Here is a 21,039-nt window from a genome sequence, read left to right as displayed (position 1 = left end):
TCCTCTTCACTGGATTGAACAAAGCCAGCTCCTGTATTCCCACCTTGCAGATGATTACATGCTGTAGGACCCTGACCATGTTTTTTTGTTGTTGTTGACAAACTGGACTTGTCCAGTTTGTCAACATCCCTCATGAACTGGCAGACCCCAATCTGGACACAATATTCCAGGTGCAGCCTTGCCAACTAGAGGGGAAAAATAACTTCCCTTTATCTGCTGCTCACACTCTTGCTAATGTAGCCCCATATGTAATTTGTCCAATTTGTAATGAGAGCACACACACCACTGGCTCATAGCCTGGTTTCCACCCCATTTTCCAGGGTTTCTTATCAGCAGAGCTGATGTTCAGCCAGTTGTTTCCTAACCTCTACCAACACATGGCATTATATGTGTAAGAACAGTATCCATTCAGAAGAGAAGTGGGTGTACTCGGTGACAGGTTAGCTAGCACTATTGTAAAAGTAGAAAGCATTAAGTGTTTAATACAGTACAGGGAAGAACGCTGTATGTTACCAGGTAGTCATTGCCACCAGGCAGAAAAATCGTTGAATGAAGGGACTTGGCAGAACTGAAAGCGAACAAACCCTTTTTGAAGCCTGGATTCCAGCCACATCTGTGCTCCGTGCCTGGGAGTAGGAAATGAGGCACGGGCTACAATCAGTAATAAAACTTTGAGAGAAGTGTAGCCAGGAAATGAGAAGTGGCTGCTGTACTTACATCTGGCCTCGACATCCTGGATGCTTGCTTAAGAGTCGCCCTTCTAATGGCAGATTTTAAGCAGCTTTGGAAATTTCAGAAACATTTAAGTGAACTTTTGGAAGGCAGGACTGGCTTTGGAACTTCTTGTCAGTATTAAGGATTTTTTTTTAGTAAAATGCCGAAAGCTTTGTGGGCATTTCTGGAGGACAGGAGAAAATAAAAACTTCTGCACAATAATAAGAGACATCAGACTACTGAACTTGCTTTTCTTACTTGCCTTTGGCAGTAGCTCATGGATCATGAGAGACTCACAGATTGCTGCTTTTTGATTGATATTGAATTTCTCATTTCCAGAAAGGTATGGGGAACAAAGAATAACCAGAATTAACTCCATTCCAGAACAAAGCAAGTATTCCAATAGAAACTATTTCTTGACCTTGACAGAGCAATCCAAGCTCTTACAAACAGTTGCTTTTGACATTGAAAAGTCCTCTATGCAGCTGTCTTGGATATGATGTTTTACAGTACAAAAAAAGCCTTGACTAGTCATATAAGCCTCATGAACTTCACCACTGTAACTTGAAGCAGATATGAGTGTGATTCAGGGAACTCATTCTCACAAGAGATGAAAATGAGCAGAACTTAAATATCAATTTTCCAGCCTAAGTTTAGGTCTTTGCATAAACTCATACCTACTTCTCCTTTTCCTCTAAAATTTGTAGCAGTTATTAAAGTGGATACTTGTATTTTTGGAAACAATGTGGAAAAGGAGAGAGATTTTGCATCAGTACAGATAGATGGCATGTGCTATTGAGGCCATTGTCAAAATACACATATATAAGGGTTATAGATATGCATTGCTGAGTTTTCTGCTTACATGTTCTGTTACTGTATGGTTTGATGTAATTATCTGGGTTTACAACCAAAAAAACCCTATCATGCGTAAGAATAAGATTTGTATTATGGATAAGCATTTTGGCCTAAAATGCAGCTCATCTGCAGAGCCTGTTTTTTCAGTCTCACAGCACAGATCTTGGTCACTTGCATTAACAGAGTAACTCACTGGAGTACAGGGACTGGAAATTGTAGTCTTGGGATACCTGAGTTCGGTTCCAGGCTCTGAAGCTTGCCTTGGTACTGCTTATTTTCAGTTGCCTGGTAACTGAACTCCTGAGCCCTCTCCGGCAGCGATGTTCTGAGTAGAGACATGAGTGCAGGCAACTTGAACAAAATGGAGTTTTATTTGCGTTGCGTTTTCTGAAAAATATGTTATACAATTTTTACTAAATGTGTTTCAAATACTGTGTTATTCTAAATGCCTAATTATCGCTGCATGTTATTAGTTTAGTTTTTGGCTTAAACCCTTGCAGGCTAGATGATAAATAAATAATTATTAATCTATAAAATAGATCAGAAAGGTTTTTTATGGACTTCCTAAAATGAATACTTTGTATTTTGTTTCAAGTATCCATATTCATCTCAAGTGGTTCTGCTCAGTAAGTAGAACACATATTGTGTGTATCTGATTATTTAATAGATTTTTGTCTTCTGTTTTTAATTTCTTCTGACAGCTATCAATACATGTAATATTTTTCTTGGAACAGAAAAAGATGTAATAACAAACTATTTTGGCAGACAATAAGTTGTTTGCTACTAGAACAAGGATTTTAGAAAACTACTCTGTATAACCTTGAAAAGTTTATACTTTGAGACAAAAGTTATGACCTTTACATAGATTTTTGTGCCCAAGAGGAAACAAAAGTGAAATTATTTCAGTACATGAGGCTTAAGAATTGGCAAAAGGCTTGTGCTTTTTATGCATCAGTGAGAGTGGTAAGCAAATAATCATACAAACGAAGGCTGTAGATTATAAGGAAGCCACAAAACTGAATGTAACCTAAAATAAACTTGAAGTTCAGCATAGATAATATGCTTTAAATGAAAAACGCAATGTTTGGCAAAATTAAAAGGCAAGCAAAGTCTCAGAGATTACATGTGTTATTGATGGAAATGGGCCAGACTACCAGCTACCAATTATAGACTGTTGTCAGTGTAAAACGTTGAAATGTGCCAGGTTTCCAGATTTCCAAATTTTGTTCTCAACTTCATTCAGCTCTTTCTTATTAGTAACTCGTGTCCTGCCCCATTCAACAAAGAACAGTCAACAGTGAACTCTTTTTGAACCAGTGAGAAGGCAGAGGAAGCCACTTACCCCTGACTCCACAAATGCCTGTTAGGGCAACGACGACCCTCACGTCCTCCCCGTGGAGGTGAGAGACATGACCCCTCTCGCTGCTCTGCTACAGGCCGGAAGGCTTACGCATGTGGGGGAGAAGGGCTGAAAGCAAGAGAAAAACATGCAACTGCTATGTCCTGAGGACAGCGTGTGGACTCAGAATTGAACTCAAGTGACAAGAGCAGGTAGATTAGAAAAATGACACATAGGCAACATGAAGTAACCCTGCTTTCCCTCTTTCTGGAAAAGGGTCAGTGGCAGTTGCGAGCTCAAGGCGGCATTTTGGTACACAGAAGAAGAGGCATGCCTCCACCCTCCTGTTTTGCCTGATGGAGAGAGGGAGCTGCCTGTTTGTTCCTACAACTCCTCTATGGTATAATGTGAAGTACATTCTTAGGGGAGTTTTCCTGAAAAAAAAAAAAGCAAATCCCAACAATTCTTGCCATATGTGTGAATATCCATGGTAAAGAATTGTTTGAGATAATTTTTCACTGACTCAGTGTAATATTTCTTTCGGTAAGAGCCTCTGATATTTCTGATGAAATAATTTTGTATCATGAATTTATATCTGAACTATGTAAAGAACATATTTCTGCATTAAGAAAGTTGGTCTCCCAGATTTAGTTTTTTTCCAGGAGGTTATTCTTTCTTCTATCTTAGGCTTCATGTGTGTTTTTTAATAACCTCATCTCAAGAATCTCTGAGAATCACAATAATTCTAAAGAAAAATAAATCTCTTTTGCACTTTTAATTTTTTGGCTTTGTATACCATTTTAATGTTTCATAGAAAAAGCTTCAGTTTTGGGGTTTTACTTGTGTCTGTTCAGGGAGCTAAAAAACCTGCTTAAATTAGATTAACAATTTTTAGATAGCTAAAATTTACAGTCTCTATTAGCAAAATCAGATGAGTTGAATTCCATGCTAAAATTTAAAGATCACTGTTCAGAACCTTTTAAATCACAAGGATAAAAACAAAAGAGAAGTCAAAGTTCTTTTTGTTTTCTCTTTGTATTTGAATCTCTTACAATATGTTATGTCACATTTTCCAGCTTTTTTCAGCAACTACAGGAGCTAAAAAATTGTAACTTTTTCAATGAAAATTAAATTTCCCATGATATCATTTACTTTCAGAAATAGGGGCTTTCAGAAAAAACTGCCATTATACAATGTGAAATGAGTCTGTAACTTTGGTCATAGTGAGGCAGTTTTAACTATCATATATGGAGATTTGATTATTGCGGGCTCAGAAATATGAATGAAGTAGCATGCCTGAAAGAATCATTGCAGTTCTGTATGCATATGGCAGCTGACTATGAATGTGCTCCTAGTCCACTGGAAATGGAAGGTAAAATGTGTGTGTGTACCTTAAACTACTGTCCCTGGATTTTACACTTAAGGTAGTCTTCTGCCTTACATTTGGCATGAGATGGCAGTACCTATATAATGATATGAATGGCTTAAATGATTTATAATAACTTGTTAAGCTGAGGTAACTTGTTATGGGCTTGCATCCAGTGCTTGAAAAGTGATTGAGAAAGCATTTTAGAACCATTATTCTGTGCAGTATTGTTGGATAAATGAAGATAAGCTATATCAAGAGAAGATATTTGCATCTGGTGGAATTAGGTAAAAGTACACTTGGAAGAATAAATTAGATTTTTTTTTTTTCTGCTATTAACCAGTTTATTGTCTAGTGCCATGGGCTCTTGGATCACTCAGCCCTTGTTTCCTACTGTTGTATTTGCAGCTAACAGCTGGTCACATCCTAAAGCAAAGTTACTTCTCTTTGTAACAGCTGGACTGTGCGCTGCATGTTATCAGTGTTGGGCCTCCTCCTAGAGTTTAGTTATAATGAAAAAGAAGTAATTCTTGAATGTTACACTTCTGGAGCATCATAAATTAAATGTATTTGCTTTACTACAGTATTTCTCTCTGATTTGTGTTTTGAAATTGATTGTAATTTAGTGATTGCAAAGTATTTGTGGGCTTAAATAGAACAAATGTTAATGATCTCTTCTCTTCTGCAGAAAATTACATCAGCAGTTTGAAATGTATAAGGAGCAAGTGAAGAAGATGGGTGAAGAATCACAGCAGCAGCAGGAGCAGAAGGGTGACGCCCCAACCTGTGGCATCTGCCACAAAACAAAATTTGCTGATGGCTGTGGCCATAACTGTTCATATTGCCAAACTAAATTCTGTGCGCGCTGTGGAGGAAGAGTGTCTTTACGGTCAAATAAGGTATGGAGTTATGAAAGTTTAGTAACAAGCTTCTCCTAAACTCAGTATCTTTTATTCATTGCTTATGCATCCAAATCACATAGCTACGGAAACAGATTTCTTTAAGGAGGTAATGATATCTACTTTAGGGGCTTTTAAGACATCTTTCCTCATTTCAAATGATTTCCATTAGCAGATGGATTTGTGACTATGGCTTTTAAGTTAATACATGCCACATTTCTACTAACAGACTCATGAAAGTACAATTCTTTGATTGGAGGACTGAGTCTCTGTATTGGAGACAGGGAGGTATATCTGGTGATCTAGTGATGCCAATATTGAGACACCGATTATTACAAATTATAGCAAGGATTTGTTTCTTTTCTGCTTGCCCAGGCTCTTCTGTACAAGATTATTGTAAAATAAGTGTTAGAACAGTATATACAATATATTATGGAGCTTTTAAGTCTTTATTATCTATTATACATATGCACATATATAGATGTACGTATAAATATGCATACAAATGTCAAAATATTTTTAGGAAAAAAATTAAATGCACTAACAAAATAGAGTTACAGCTAGTATACTGGTGTTTATTGTATAACAACAGGTAAAACAGTAATCTGAATTTTTAAAAAGTTGGATCATAGAGTAAAAAATTCAGCAAAACTGAGGTAATCACAGAAAACAGTTCTGAGATCAGTTTATTCAACATTTTAGATAAAAAGTTCACATCTGATACACGTCTCTAAGATTCTGACAGATACTTGTAGAATATTCATAACAATACTCAAGACGTCTTATGCTAGTCTTTTGTGGAAACACATCTTTTGTAAACCAATACAATAATTTAATAGTTTAATATTTATTAATGTAATAATTTTTCAGTATAATTTATTTCAATAAATCTATTTTTTTCTGTAATATGTTCATTGCAAATACCATGCAATCTGCAGATATTATCTTAATCTTTTGGAAAGTAGGAAACAATGGTATAAATGTTATGTATTTCTTTGTCCAAGATTGAAAGGTAGGCTTAAATAATGGACTCAAGTTTTTGACTGAAAAGGTATAAAATAATCTGCTATTTCCTGATGATTAAAGTAAATGAGTTTATGTGTAAATCTCTCAAACTGCCTTGGATTTTGTTAAGGCCATTTTAAAATTTTGTCTTCACTAAGCTCACATATTTTTATTGGTTTTTTTATAACTAACTAAATCATGTTGCTGGTAATAAGAGATATAATAATTTCTGTATTCATTTCATCTGATTATGAAAGGCAATCAGGACAGATATTTGAGTCCTTATGTCTGCATACTTAGAAACATAGAAAAAGTGCATTAGGAGGAAGGCTTCATCTCCTCATGAAATGTTCTGATACATCATTCAGACTGTCCTCGGGATGGATCATGTGAACCTGGCAGATATTTGTCTGACTTCTCGTGACAGATTTCCAATGAGATTCTTCCACACCCTCTTAGGTCATTTGTTCCACTGCTTCACTATCCTCACCATTGAAAACTTTCCTTACTGTCTAACCTACATCTGTCTTTCTGTAAGCTGACTTCTCCATTCAGTATTATGAATCTGTTCTGCAACTCTTCTCAGCTGGATTTTTTTCTACTACTGTTGATAATTTAGTACGATAAATAAGCTTTTCTGTCTCTCATTCATTTCTGTTCTAGATAATTTATGAATATGCTGGACTGCGCATCTCTAGACAGATCCCCTGTGAGGCTTCACTGGTGATACCTCTCCCATAAAAAACCCTGACCATTTATTCCTGTTCTTTTCTTCTTGTCTTTTCATCAATTAAGGTTTCTTATGGATGAATTTATTCCTATTCCATGGCAGCTGAGATTCTTTAAAAGCCTGGAAGACCAACTCAGCAGTATGAATAAATCCCATTTACTCACTTTCTTTGTGACTCCTTGAAGGAATTCTAATACATGTAACAGACACAAATTCCTTTTACTAAAGCCATTCTGACTTTTCCACATTTTATCATAATTTATTCATATACTTGCTAATTTTATTCTCTATTTTGGTTTCTACAAATCTGTCCAATGTGGATGTCAGACTCACTTGTCTATTATTCAGTAGATCTAATGATGAAATTGCTTAAAAATGAATAAATTGGCATATTTGCCACCTTTTATTCTTCTTGTCAAAGAAAGACTCTGTATTACAGTTAATAGTTAGATATTTTAGACTTGAGATGTTTTACACTGAATATCATCTGATTTTAAAAACTTGTTACTGTTTTTTTTGTTAACTCACTTTATAGCTTTCTTTCTGAAATATCAGTTCAAAGTATATCCTCTGGTTCATTCTGCATAAAATAATATTCTAGAGTAAGTATCTCTCTAATCATCGTGAACATGAATACAGAAGATTGAATTCAGACAGACCGTGGCAGTCTCCTATTTATGATCTCTTTTATGCCTATACACATTATTCCATGAAAATTATTTTTGGTCTACCAGAATTTACCAGAATTCATTCTTTTCCGTTTTCCTTAATGGATACAACTTCAGCTTCTTGAAGGATGTCTTCTAATAACTTCCTTTTTTAACACTGCTAGATTTTCTTTGGTCTTTGTAGATGTTTTTTGATGGGTTATATATGTCTACTTTGCACCTCGTATAAGGTGATTCTTAAACTGTCTGAAATGTTCTTTGATGGAGCTGTTTGATCTGTTTGTGATCTTTTTCATAATATCAAGTTTCAAGCCAAATTCATGCCATTTACACCATATTCTGCTACTAAATGGTTTAGTACAGACCAATGTTAGCAGCATGCATCTCAGAAGATGTAACATTGCAAAGAACACTTCTCTTTCAAAGGTCACAAGGGGCACTACTGCTTACAAGGTTCATGGTCATGAGTAGGAGCAGAGCATGGAAATGTTTGACTGTTGTCAGAGCATTAGATTAGGATTCTCAGAATGATTGGGTGATTTATTCCTTTTTCAGTTTAATTACAGTGCCTGAAATATAGGCATTAAAATTCAGTTCAGGTTGTAAAAAAATTATCATTATGTGGGAGTTCCTTCTAGATGAAACAAATAAAACTGATAATGGTGGTACTGCTGCTTCTGTACTGCTTATTACCTTAGTGAATGGAGTATTCAGCCAGGATGGGGGCTTAAATTTCATGGGAGTAAGGGACCTTGAACTGTCATCTTTTATGTTTATGAACCATTTCAGATTGATTAAAACTGAAATAATAGATCATATGACAGCAAGCAGTAATTTTTCTTAGTAATATAGGTACCACTGATATACAAAATATACTACTGTTCTTTTTTTAATTATATACTGATTTATATAGGGAAATGCACACTGAATGAGGCAGTAGACAACAGAATGAGGTTTATGCAGCTGAGAAATTTACATGCTAAAATATTGGACAAATACAGCTTCCAGATAGATACAACTTTGTGTGCAGTGAATATGAATTTCAACAGCTCAGAATGCCAGTTCAGTAAACCAACATTTCACTTGTAGAGGAAGAAAACAATACTTGTCTGAAAACTTAATTTGACACATGCTGAATACCTTCTTTCAGGGTGTTTGGCAACTTGCTATCACTTGCAGCCACTGAAACATCCTTCTCTCTTTGTCTTTGAACATCAAAAGTAAGAGATTTTCAGTTGTTTTATCAGACCTAGCAACTGCGTGCAAAACACATAAGGTCTAAGTAGGGAACTTCTCTCAGCTCCCTCTGGTTCTGTGAAAGCTTTGCATTCTGATTACTTCTCTGGGGCTATGTTTGATTTTCAGAAAACCATCAAGTTTTCTTTGTTGAGTTATTCTAACTGCAGGACTTGCAGTGTGACCATCCATATGGAGTCACAAAACAAAATTTTAGCATGCTTGTGGTAATGCATAATCCATTTCATTCTGTTGACAATTGGCAAGCACCGAAGAATTAGTCTGTCACAATCAGGATTTCTAAGTCACTTGGATTTGGGATAAACTCAGTGATTTCCTATTGCATACGAATAAGTTGATCTTTAGGAGACATGGTTTGATTCTACATTTCTCTAGAAAAGACATGACATTGCAAACTTGAGGAAAGGATTTCTCTAAACCAGGTGTGGGGGTTTTTTTCTTTTTTTCTTTTCAGTTCAGTCCATGTAACACCTGTAAAATCTGATAACCTACAACTGTATTCACCTTTCTGGAGAATCTCAGTTACAAGTATCTCTGAAAGAAAGGAAAGTCAGCTGCTAAATTATTCCAAAGACAATCTCTTATTTAGGAGTTGTAAATTCACAACCAGAGGCTGTAAAAGTTATCCTTCTAATTAGGATGAATTTCACATCTTAATCTCTCCTTGAATAAAATAGAGTTTGTATTATCAAATATATTAAAGACTTCCAATTTGAAATCTGGTCCTGATTATATGAGAACAACACTAATGCCATAGTGAACATCTATGATTGTTAAGACATCTCTAAACAATGATCAGCTCCATTTTATTCAAGGTGATCAGCCTCTTTATTCTTTCAAAAGTTATACCCAAAGTTATCAGGACTACAGTTCAGCTAGTATACATCATGGTCCTTAGTACCATTCCCCACTCCTTCCCCAAATGGGGCTGGACTGCCTGTGCTCACGGGCAGCTCTGATGTGGTGCAGCTGTAACCTGGGATCAGCCTTGGGGAAAGAACTGCGTGAGAAGGGACTGCAATGAGCCCTCTTGGGACCTCCAGCCCCTCGCCTGGGTGCTGCTTTTCAGCTCAGGCACTCAGCCTTGGTCCCTGCCTGAGCCATGCCACTGCCTGTCCAGGTCCCTCGCTGACCCAAATCTGTAGGCTTGTCTTCCTGGCTGGCCTCAGCTCTGCCTCATCACCATGGACCTGCTGGGGACCTGGATTCTTTGCTGACCCTAGTTACCGTCCTGGGCCCTCCTCTGCTCCCCTTGCATGCGTGCTGTGGGACACAGCCCTGTAGGTGGGGGCATGGCCTGTCTCATGTCACCCTTTGTACCCTGCTCCTGGCCCTGGCCAAGCTGCTGACCCTGCTTGTGCCTGGACAGTATAGAAGTAGTGCGCTATCCCAGCAAAACACTTCTTCAAATTGCTGCATTTAATACTAAGAGTAAAAACCTTGCCACAACTATCATTTTGAACCAGGACATGTTGCTCCTTTCCAGCCTGTAAACTTTTCTTGCAAACTGATGCCTAGCAGAACTGATATTCAGAATCTGCCTTTCTGTATTGACACCTTGGGTTCTCTTGATTCGTCAAAAGAACACTGTGATTTTAATACAAACTATGTGGATATGATCATTCCCTTCAAATGACAACTGCACAAACTATTTCTGTTATTAATTTTATTTATTTGAAACTATTTTCATTTGGTAGCTGTTTTGAATCTCATTAAACAGCAGATGATGGTCTCAATTTCAACAGAGGCTAGGCATGTTTGAACTCTTCACTCTATTTCAAAGCTTTCAAAAACCTTAGCGGTTATTGTGATCCTGACCCAATGCAATACTGATAATTTTAGACAAACTAATAATTTTAGGCACTTAGGGTGAAAAAATAGTGTCTTGAAGAGTGGCTTTGGCTCACACAGTCAGATGCCAGACTGACCTTCTAACGGATTTTTTTTTAAAAGGGTAAGTTGTAGATATTGACTCATTCTAGATTTATTTTGAGTATGGGATGGAATTCCTGTCATTTTGCTAACATTTCTGTCTGTCTGAATATTCATGGAGTTAAGGCCTTTCCCCATAAAACCAATATTAAAATATACTTGCATTTTCACGCGGAACAGAACAAATACCACTGAAGTCTGACCGATCTCTTGCTTTTTTAGCATCAGTTCTTTGAGAGGTGAATTGAATAATTTCTTAAATGTCTTTGCTATTGAAATAACTGACTAGACTGTCTCTCATATGGTCAGTCATGTCACTACTTGCATTGTACTGCTATGAACTCAAGAATGTTTGACAGCAATGGGGGTGAGGCAGCTGAGAGGCTGGAGGTAGTCTTAGGTGTTTAGTAAAGCGTGATCGCTTATCTTGAACTTCACATATCTTTATATTTCATAGCCTGTTTTTGAAAAGAGACTTCATCCTGGAGGTTATTCAACATAGGTAGATTGTGTGAACCACCTTGATTACTGTTATGATCACAGTGTGAATGACAGGATTTGGAGTCTTAACTGCCCTTTCAAAGCCATCAGTTTTTGGGATACTGCTTTGTGTTGGAAAGCTTACACTTATGTGGTGAGGTGTTTGAGAGTCTTCATTATGCCATTAATTTCTGAGAAAAATCTTTCATCTTCTTTTAATATATAGTTTATAAATGCATATATATATTATTTTAATTATTGCCTAAGTGGTGCTTGTACTTTGGGGTATCCTTTGAGATAACAGAGAGTGAGACTTCTCTACTGATAATATCTTTGATACATGAGAATTACTGATTAGCCATGATTTTCACTAATATAGTCTGAGGTTTTAGGAAATGTGAGTTAGTATGTTCTCCTTGCTTACAATCTCAGGATGCATTTAGTATGTGTTTTATCTTTTCTGTGATTAAAGTTAAGTTTGGTTTTTGGAAACTCTTGATTTGAACACAAATTAAGATTTGGCAAAATGAGAGAGTGATGGAACGGAGCAATATAACCATATCAATATCTATGAGCCAATAGTTTCTAACATCAGAATCTCATAGCACAAGAGTAGGTATTAGAAAAACTGTCTCAAAACTCTTAAACTGTCCTTTCTAAGATATACATCAGTGTTGTAGTGAGAGTTTGTTTCTGTCTTTTAAATTTTTTAGTTCTGAGTTGTCTCTATTACTGGTTTGTATGTATACTCCATTATGTTGTCATCTGAATTTACTTTTCCTGTATGAATTTACATTTCTTCTTGTGTATTGTGGTTTTACTCCTCATAAGTGTTTTAAAAATCCTCCTATCTTAGGTGAAAACTACTAAGTGAAAAAAGTAGATTAGGACATAATTCATAGTACGAAGAGGTGCAGATCATCTGTGTGTTTGCAGAAGACTATTAGAATAATTAATAGGTAAAATTTTCTATATATAATTATCACTTACATTTTGGCTAGGCTGGAATACTATGTTAGAACAGCATAAAAGTAGTCAGGACAATGGATCAATTATATTAGTCATTATTTTTGGAATAGAGATAAAATTGGGAAAGAAATCCATATGAATGCAAAACAGGATGTTTAAATAAATGTAGGTGTATGTTATGTAGGAGAAAATTATTTTAAAAAGGTAATATAGCTACATTTTGTTCATGAGTGAGGAAGAAGTATCATAGAATAATTGGGTTGGAAAGGACCTCTGGAGGTCACCTCATCCAACCTCTTGCTCAAAGAATGTTGAATTACATGAGTTTTCAGAGGGCCTTGCCCAGTTGAGTTTTGAATCTTCAAGGATGGAGATTCAGCAACCACTTTAAGCAACCTGTTCCAGTGCTTGACCACTCTCATGATTAAAAAATAGAAGAAAAATTTCCTCATATCTAGTGTGAATTTCCCATGTTCCAACTTGTATTTGTTACCTTTTGTCCCATGCTTCAGTGTGTATCTTTGAGGAGACTGCTACACATAATACTACTTGTCATCAAATGACCAAAAGACCGCTATGGGTCTTGTGTAGTGAAAACTATAACGAAATAGCATAACTTCTAAGCATTTTCTTGAAATATTGTAGGCCTTATTTATAGTCTGTTTTAAAATTTCAGGGGTAGTGGTGCAGTGCAGAATATGAAAAACAGAAGTTAAAACTGAAGACATTAAATGTTATTAAGACACTAAGGACTGCTAGAAACATGCAATCCTGCTCTAAAGAATAGTCAGCCTAGGCATGTAGAACAGTAAGCTAAGCTATATGATAAAAAAATCAAATAATAAAAATACTTTTAATCTCAAAATTTGTTTTTTTAAGGATCTTGCCCCTTTTAAAACTTTGTATAAGTTTTAACGTCTTCTACTTAATATTTGCATTTTTCATTCATTCGTTATTGATTGCTTTAAAGATGTTCCTGTTTTCTAGTTTGAAATATCACCGTGTCTGTTTCCCATTTTTTTGTGAAACCTGAGTTCTTTTGTTTTAAAATTTTATTTTTAATTGCCGTCTGCATCGTTAAACTGGGGAGCTAGACTATTCTGACTTAATTGCTCTTCTGTGCTGTTACTTTACCCCTTCCTGCATCTGCAAGACATTCACTGAGAAAGCAACCTAATCAGGCATTTACAATTTTAAAAATTTCTTAGCCTCTCTGCTAAAAATACCTGCTTATGGATTATGCTCCTCTTGCATAGAAGAGTGTATTTCTTCAGAGAAATCGAGGCACTAGATGTTTCCATTCAAAATATCTATGAGCACTACTGCCACTCTTATTGCAGCGGGACAGGAAGCCCTGCTAGGAAAGTAGCAGAGCACCCGGTGCTGTGCAGATACGTATGTCTCTGCACACAGAGTGATAATGCTTAGGAGTCCTGTGATTTAGATGGTAGCTTTCAATGATACTTGCTATTCATATAACTGAGAATGCCACTAAAACCCGTAGCATCTTTGAAAATACTTTAATGTTTTATCACTGCACATAGGATCATAGAATAAGTTGGGTCAGATGGGACCTGTGGAAGTTACCTAGACCAATCTCCTGCTTCAAGCAGGATTAATTTCAAAGTCAGACGAGCTTTTCAGGATCTTGTGCAACTGACTTGTAAAAATCTCCAAAGATGGAGAATCCGTAACCTGTTTGGGCAACCTCTTTCAGTGCTTCACCACTCTTGTGATCTTGGTTTTTTCTTATATCCAGTCCAATCCCTTGACTGTTGCATTTTGTCCATTAGCTGTGCATCTTCAAGAAAATTCTGTCTTTGTCTTCCCTATACCTCACCTTTAAGTATTTGAGGAATGCAAGTAGTTCCCCTCTTCCTGCACCCTTCCCTACCCCAGCCTTCTTTTGGCTAAACAAGCCTATCTCCCTCAGCTTCTCCTTGTATATTGTGTGCTTGAGTGCCCTTACTGTCTTGGTTGGCCTCTGTTGTATTCTCTCCTGTTTGTTTGTATCTCTAGTATTGGGGGGAACCTAAAACTTCTATAAGAGCACAGGAGCACGAAGTTACATGTCATATAGGTATCCAAACAACAAAGCTATAAAATGAGTTGTCACCCTTTCTTGGTGAGCAGTTGTGTTTCCAATATGGCTAAGTGCTCAATTGCATGCCTAGATTTAGTCTCTGTATTGGCATGTGAAATTAAGGTACCGGAAAAAAATCATCATTCATCATTCACAAAAATGGGGAATAGTTTTGACTGAAAGCATTTTGAATATTTTTGTTTTCTAAAGTATTATTCCATTTACAGTTTTAGACAGCTAAAAAGACAATTCCTTCAAGGAAAATAATAATCAATGGGAATGTTTGTATTTAATATTTATGGGTATGAAAAAGAAAGTATAAATGATATAGATCTGACATGGCATGCAGTAAACACTTGTGACAAACTGTGTCTCCTTATGCTTTAAAACTCTAGTATTTTAAAGACCTGTTGACTGACTAACATGGAGTTATGCCATTATGCATACCCTGTATCTTGCTGTAGTAAACAAACATTCTTCATTTCACCGGACTCTTTGCAAGTGCGAAGGGTTGATGCATGCTAATCATTTGCAATAGTGGGGTCCAAGGCATGTAGAGCTAAATACTGCATCCTTTTTAGGAGATGCCCCATTTGTTTTATTAAGGTAATTCAGACATGACTCCCAAATTATTTTTATGAAAATAATTTTCTTTGTGCAGTTTTTTTTGTACAAATATTTTCTTTGATATATAAAATCATCTCAATTTCACCCATGAAAGGATTAAGAAAGTTGCTAAAATGACATATGTTTCACTAGATCTTCTTCACCACTAGGGCAAATAAGAAAGATATATATTAATTCCTTTGATATTTGTTTGTTTATTTTACTAACAAATACTACTGCTTGCTTTCAAAATGAAAGTGACTCTTCCCTTCTTTGTCTTTTTTCTGTCCTTTCTTTCTTGCTTTCGTGGATATGAACTCCAGGAGGATAAAGTGGTTAGAGCCTTTTTTCTGTCTAAAGTTCTTTTCTTTTATGGCTAGACATTTCCTGGCCTGCATTTGCTTTCATTTACACAGGTGTAATTCCTGCTGAAGGCAAGGGGAATTACTGTCATTAAAATGAAAGCAATGTTTGGCAAGAAAGGCTTACCTGTTTTTCAGATAACTTACTAATAGTCTGTGAGTTGTGAACAATATGCATGATATTCCTCTCTGCAGCTTTTGTGAGCATGCCCCTACTTTTCCTTTGGTTTTGCAATATGATATGTGCACAGTTTAAAAAAATTAAATAGGTAATTGTCTCATAGGTGTTTCTCTTATAAAAATACAAATGAATTTTATCGAAGTGGCATAAAATTATCAAAATAATTTTTGCACCCTGTGGTAGTCATGTTTGTATCATTGATATGTATGCACTCAACATTTTAGCTTGTAATTTTTTTTTAGCATGGTAGTTCAGTTTTGATTTTTAATGACAATACAATTAGATACCAGTAAACATTAAGAAAAGATTTTTGTTCTAAACATTTAAGAATATGCCAGCAATGTCATAGAGTTATCCACTAATATATAAATTATTTTCTAACTTAAACAGTATGTAGGCATTCCTAAAATGTAGTGCACATATTGTATTGAGCATAATGTTGAAATAATGTTAGATGTTATGCATGTCACTGACACTGTGTTTGTCTTGCTAATATTACACCTACAGTAAATATTTTAATCTGATTTTATTTTAGCTATGTTTAGAAAAGGTAGTATAAATCTGAATTTGAGAATAAGCCTGGATATATTGCAATATTTTACCAAATTAAATGTGATTTTTTTTAAATAACAGAATTGAGCAAACTACCTGAGCTAGTGTAAATCTGCTCTTCCATGAAAATCTCCGATGTATTCTAAAGAATTGCAATTGCAAAAGCAACTTGCCCTGTAGTGCTTGGCAAGTAAGTTCGTATATTAGATGGAGTAAAGAAATTCTTTAGCGTTCATATGCATTTAGTGAATGTAGACACAGCAAAGTGTTTTGCTACAATAAACGTAATTTTTTTCTTACTGATAGCAGTGTCAAGGCTCACATTTAACTCACACGTATGGTTCAGAAATACTTTGCTTCATACAGAAGTTGTAAGCCATCTGCTGTTGTTACCATTTAGGATATGTTTTTACTAGCGGGCAAGCGATCTTTATGGTGGGCCACATACTGGTCCCCCAGTCTGTTACATAGTTTTCTTTTGGCCTACATCATTAGAGTCTTTCACAATTAAAAGGCTGTGAACTCATAGAAGCCGTGAAGTAACACCAGTTCCTAGAATGCAGAGGTAGCTGTAGAGTATGAAAGGTAGATGAATAAAAAGAACAATTTTCTCCTTGAAGAGTTTACCCTTTCAGTATAATCTTGTAATTGATGCATGCTAACAGTATTCCCACAGTCAATCCAATAACTAATGTCTGTGAGGTACTCATCTATATTGTAGCAGTATCAAATCCTAGATTCATTTGGAAAATAAAAAAAAGAGTGAAGGAGGTCACAGTAATAAGGTTATATGATTATCTAGTTTTACCATGTACATGTGTTAAGGAGGGAAGGGACAGGAATTTCTCTAGCTAATCAACTAGTTAGATTTTTCCATAAATAATGATGGTGCCTCAAGTTGCTTTAGGTAATATCTGTTTCTGCTGATTTTGAAATAGATGGTTTAGAAGTTATGAAGGCAGAAATAACGATAAGTATTTTAGGTCAACTTTTTCTCGACTACAAACATTGTGAAGTAGGGACAGCAGTGGTGTTCATCTTGCTATTGTAGTGCTAACAGTAAGGCTAAAAACCCTGTTGTGTTGTATGCAGATACCATCAAAACAGATACTTCAATGTAAACAGAATTTTTAAATTTTGTATGATACCACATTTAACAGTAGGTTAACCCACTCAGGGAATCCTTAATATTACTGGTTATCCTTCATTTTCCAGTGTTAGCATATCAGAGAAGGTGTGAATTCTAGTATTTCTTAAGAGGCCTATTCTGTATTTTGTAACCATAGAATGGTAAGTTCAATCTACAGTGCTCCTAGATAAAGCTATAGATACTTGGTGATTGTTGGTAGTATGTTGACTCAATTAAACAACATGGATTTGGAAAATGAGGTGTATTCAAAGCATCACATCTGTGAGGAGTTAGAAAGACATTTTAGTATATCCCCTGTAGAAATCTTGTCACATCTTTTGATAAAGATTAAGATTGTAGGGAAAAGCTGGGACAGCACATGGTATTGAATGATTGGGACAATCATATGCCAGTCTACTGTTGCTATTTATGGTGGTGGGGAATGGAGTTGGACAAGAATTCTGACTGTGTTGTAATGTTGTAGTTGTACTATTAAACATGCATGGAAGGGAAATTGTATTACATACTAATACCACTTCGGAGTATGAAGCTCACTGTGCCTTTTTTCTACATAGAACGTGGGAATGACTAATGAATGTTGCAGTCCTTCATTAGTCTGGTATCACAGTATATAAAGAAGTACTTTTGCAAAATGGAGACTCAAAAGTGCCAGAAAGGAATAATTTATGTTAAGTTATAAAAGAGTAAGATCATCTCTGAGAAGGAAACAGTTCATTTTTTAATTGAAAAATAGTGTGATTAGTGAATTGTTTCCACTTTCTGGATTTTTTTTCTTTAAGTAGCAAAAGTACATTTTAAAGGATTTCCTGCATTTGTGTCACGCTTATTCAATCAAAATGTGACTATGAGGTAGAGGAATGCTCTTTGAGAAACCAGAGGCAATTAAGGCTGATTGAAACGAAGTTTATTTCAAAAAACAAATATTCACAGGATCATCTTCCTTTTACTTAGATTTTGACAATTATATTCCTAACCAAAGCGCTTTATTAAAATGAGCAAAACCATTAGCTAGAATAGTGAAATTTTATGGCTATATCATTGAAAATCATGGAAGGTGTGGTTAAAAAGATGAGGAACTAAGAAGTGCAATAGAGTTTGTGTAAAAATATATCTTCATTGCAAATAGTAGGAAATGAAGTAATAGTAGAATATTTTAATTTTGACTGAATGTTATCCTGAATTTAAATGAAATTATATACTACTTACCTTTGCTTGAAGGTAGTGGCTTTAAAGTAATCACTGATATTTCTGGAGAAAACAAATAAGTAAGCAACCTAATATAGGAAGTTTTTGGAAACAGTTGGCAGGAGAAAACATAGTTCCTTCTGATTTAGGTTCCTTCACTTGCTGGTCATGATCTGGCTTTTTAAAACTTTGATAAAATCCTTGTACAGTGTTTAGTTATGGACATTTGAGGTTTAGATGCATCAACTCACGTTTTGTTTTTCAAGTGTTCATTTTCTTATTCTTTACTTAATAACTGTCTCAGGTACAGAGGTAAAAAGACCAGTTTTATGGTTCACGTTAGATGCAACTTAATTAAATTACATGGAAACGTTATTTGCAACAAATGTTGTTTAGGTCGGTGCTGCCCTGTCTGAAAGAGAGGGAAAATCTCTTTCTGGGTTATACAATACCTGTTGCTGATAGTGAAATGTGGGTTTTTTTCTCCATCCCAGAAGTTAGGATGCGGTTGCTCATTGTCTCTCATAAAACCAGAGTCAACTGAAGCAAAAAGATGATGTATATCTGTGTTTATGATATACAGAAAATGTGTTTTTTAAAAGCTGAAGGAGAAAGAGGACTTCAGAGAAACTGTGATTCCTTTATATTTTTGCTAGTGAGAGGAAGTCGTCTTAATTTTCTTGCATCCCCTTCATTCAGTGCTAGGAAGAATAGTTTCCTGAGAAAGCACTGATGGCACTGGAACCTGATCTGGAGTCCATCAGAGAAAGTGGAAAGCCTAAACTACTCAGTATTAATCTCACAGATTCTAACAGAGACCTGTAACTCAAACTGGAAGAATAGATTTTCTTTTCATAGCTAATTTCTGCATAATAAATTAAACATTTCTCTTGCTGGTCATGATCTGGCTTTTAAAATCTTTGATAAAATCCATGTACAGTGTTTAGTTATGGACATTTGAGGTTTAGAGACATCAATTCATGTTTTTCAAGTGTTCATTTTCAAGTGACAAGTTTTAAAGTGACATGAAATGGGCAATTCAGTGGCCTGGCCTTCAGAGGTTCTGATACTTTCTCTGTTCTTTCATTTCTTTTAGTGGGTTCAGGAAGTTGTTTTTAGGGAATCTGTTTTAAACTGCTACAGGTAAATCAAAGCCTTCAACAGAACTGTTTATAATTCCGTAAAGGATAAACCTGAGGAGCAATGCTAGGGAGCTTCCTCCTTGTTCTGTCTTTATTTCCTGTGCAAGCGGCTAAAACATTTGACACTTTACTTGAAGTAAGTCTTCTACCTTTGTGATGTTATGCATTTTGAAATACTTAAGACACAGACAAATAGCTTGTCTTTAAAAATCAAGTCTTCAGCCTTCACCAATCTTAAGAACCTGCAGAATCTTTTTTGTATAAAGTAATCTCAAAGACTCCTCTAAGCAAATTCAGAATCGAATGTATTTACTGAATAGTTTCCTAGGTTAATTTCCCTAATAACTTGACTGACTTTGGAATTTTATTTGAACTTCAATCATTAAACCAAAGTTTAATAATTTTTGAGATTTCTAGACAGAGTTCAGACAATGGCAGTTACCAAATTAGTCTCATAAAACAATTCTATATAAAATTACATTAGAAAAGATCAAAAGCAATCATCATAGGACATTATTCTCCCTCCCTTTTGTCTTACTGCAGTCAAAACTTCCTATTCCCTAGTTTTCCTTCACCATGTTCCAGATTAACGAATATTATTATTCCAGTCAGGAGAGACCAAGGTGGTGGTGAGAATGCTTCCTGTCATTTTGTGGAAATTTCACTGTTAAACAAGAGAGAAAGTTTTTCTCATTTTACTTCTGCCATTCCGAACAGGTCCTGGACCCTACCAAGAAACATGTTGTTTCTAAACCATCTGTGTTGCAGGTCTGTACCTCCACAATGCCCTACAGCTTTCACCTGGAATTGCACAAATGTGACAAGTATTTGTAGAAACCATAGGTTGCTTCTCCTACGCTGCCTTCTTGCTGTTGGAAAATATCTGTTTGGGTAAACTCCTACCCTATTCTTGACGCTTGACTCAGACTGAATTTGTGTCTTATGAAGAAACACACTCTGAGTCTCATCAAGGTTTTCATGGGCTGTACAAGCTCTAAAGGATATGGGTTTTTTAACAAAGAAATATGTTAATTTCCAGATTACTGAAATTTGGGAAAAAACCCTTTTTTACAAAGACATTCACAAAACCAACATAATATTTCCTAGACTTAGAATACCTCTGACAAAAGCCTCCTGTACCAGCTATTATTTAGGATCGTTTTCTGAGATATCTCTCTGCTGCGGGAAGCTTAAAGATTTTCCTCAGCTCTTGAGTATTGTCTTTCAGATTGGGATCTCTAAAAGTAATTTGGAGAGTTGGCAACGTAGACCTTCCTGTCTTGGGCCACTTGTCCTACACTGTCCTCTGATCCTATTTCTCATGTATTCATTTGTCTAAGCTGCTCTCCTTTATCTTACTGTGTTCAGAGCTCACTCTTGTTTCCTTCATCACTACAGAATGCACCTCCAGTAGCAGAAGGTGCTTTTAACGAACATGGCACTGAAAGGCCATGGTTTTTCTGTCTTCTGTTTCTTGGAGTTGGATTGCAAAACATAAATAAAACGGACTTTCTGTAAATTTATTAAAATACTAAGTTCCTTTTCTCTCTGACAAAATTACTCT

General features: G+C 35.8%; 1 protein-coding gene across 24 annotated transcripts in view; it reads left to right on the top strand.

The window, feature by feature from the left end:
• Positions 1 to 21,039, top strand: part of RIMS2 (regulating synaptic membrane exocytosis 2) — a 487,486-nt gene that overhangs the window by 91,414 nt on the left and 375,033 nt on the right. For 12 of the 24 annotated variants that reach the window (XM_050891115.1, XM_050891100.1, XM_050891126.1 and 9 more), the window contains 2 exons: positions 4,963 to 5,173; positions 15,227 to 15,238. In XM_050891115.1, coding sequence (XP_050747072.1) covers positions 4,963 to 5,173; positions 15,227 to 15,238 — 223 coding nt within the window. The remainder of the gene's footprint in view (positions 1 to 4,962; positions 5,174 to 15,226; positions 15,239 to 21,039) is intronic. The other 12 variants (XM_050891125.1, XM_050891104.1, XM_050891114.1 and 9 more) reach the window with 1 other exon arrangement.

This window comes from Gymnogyps californianus, chromosome 2 (genome assembly GCF_018139145.2).
Source record: "Gymnogyps californianus isolate 813 chromosome 2, ASM1813914v2, whole genome shotgun sequence".
Classification (NCBI taxonomy): domain Eukaryota; kingdom Metazoa; phylum Chordata; class Aves; order Accipitriformes; family Cathartidae; genus Gymnogyps; species Gymnogyps californianus.
The sequence above is the reverse complement of the archived record's forward strand: the minus strand, read 5'-3'. Positions and strand labels throughout refer to the sequence as shown.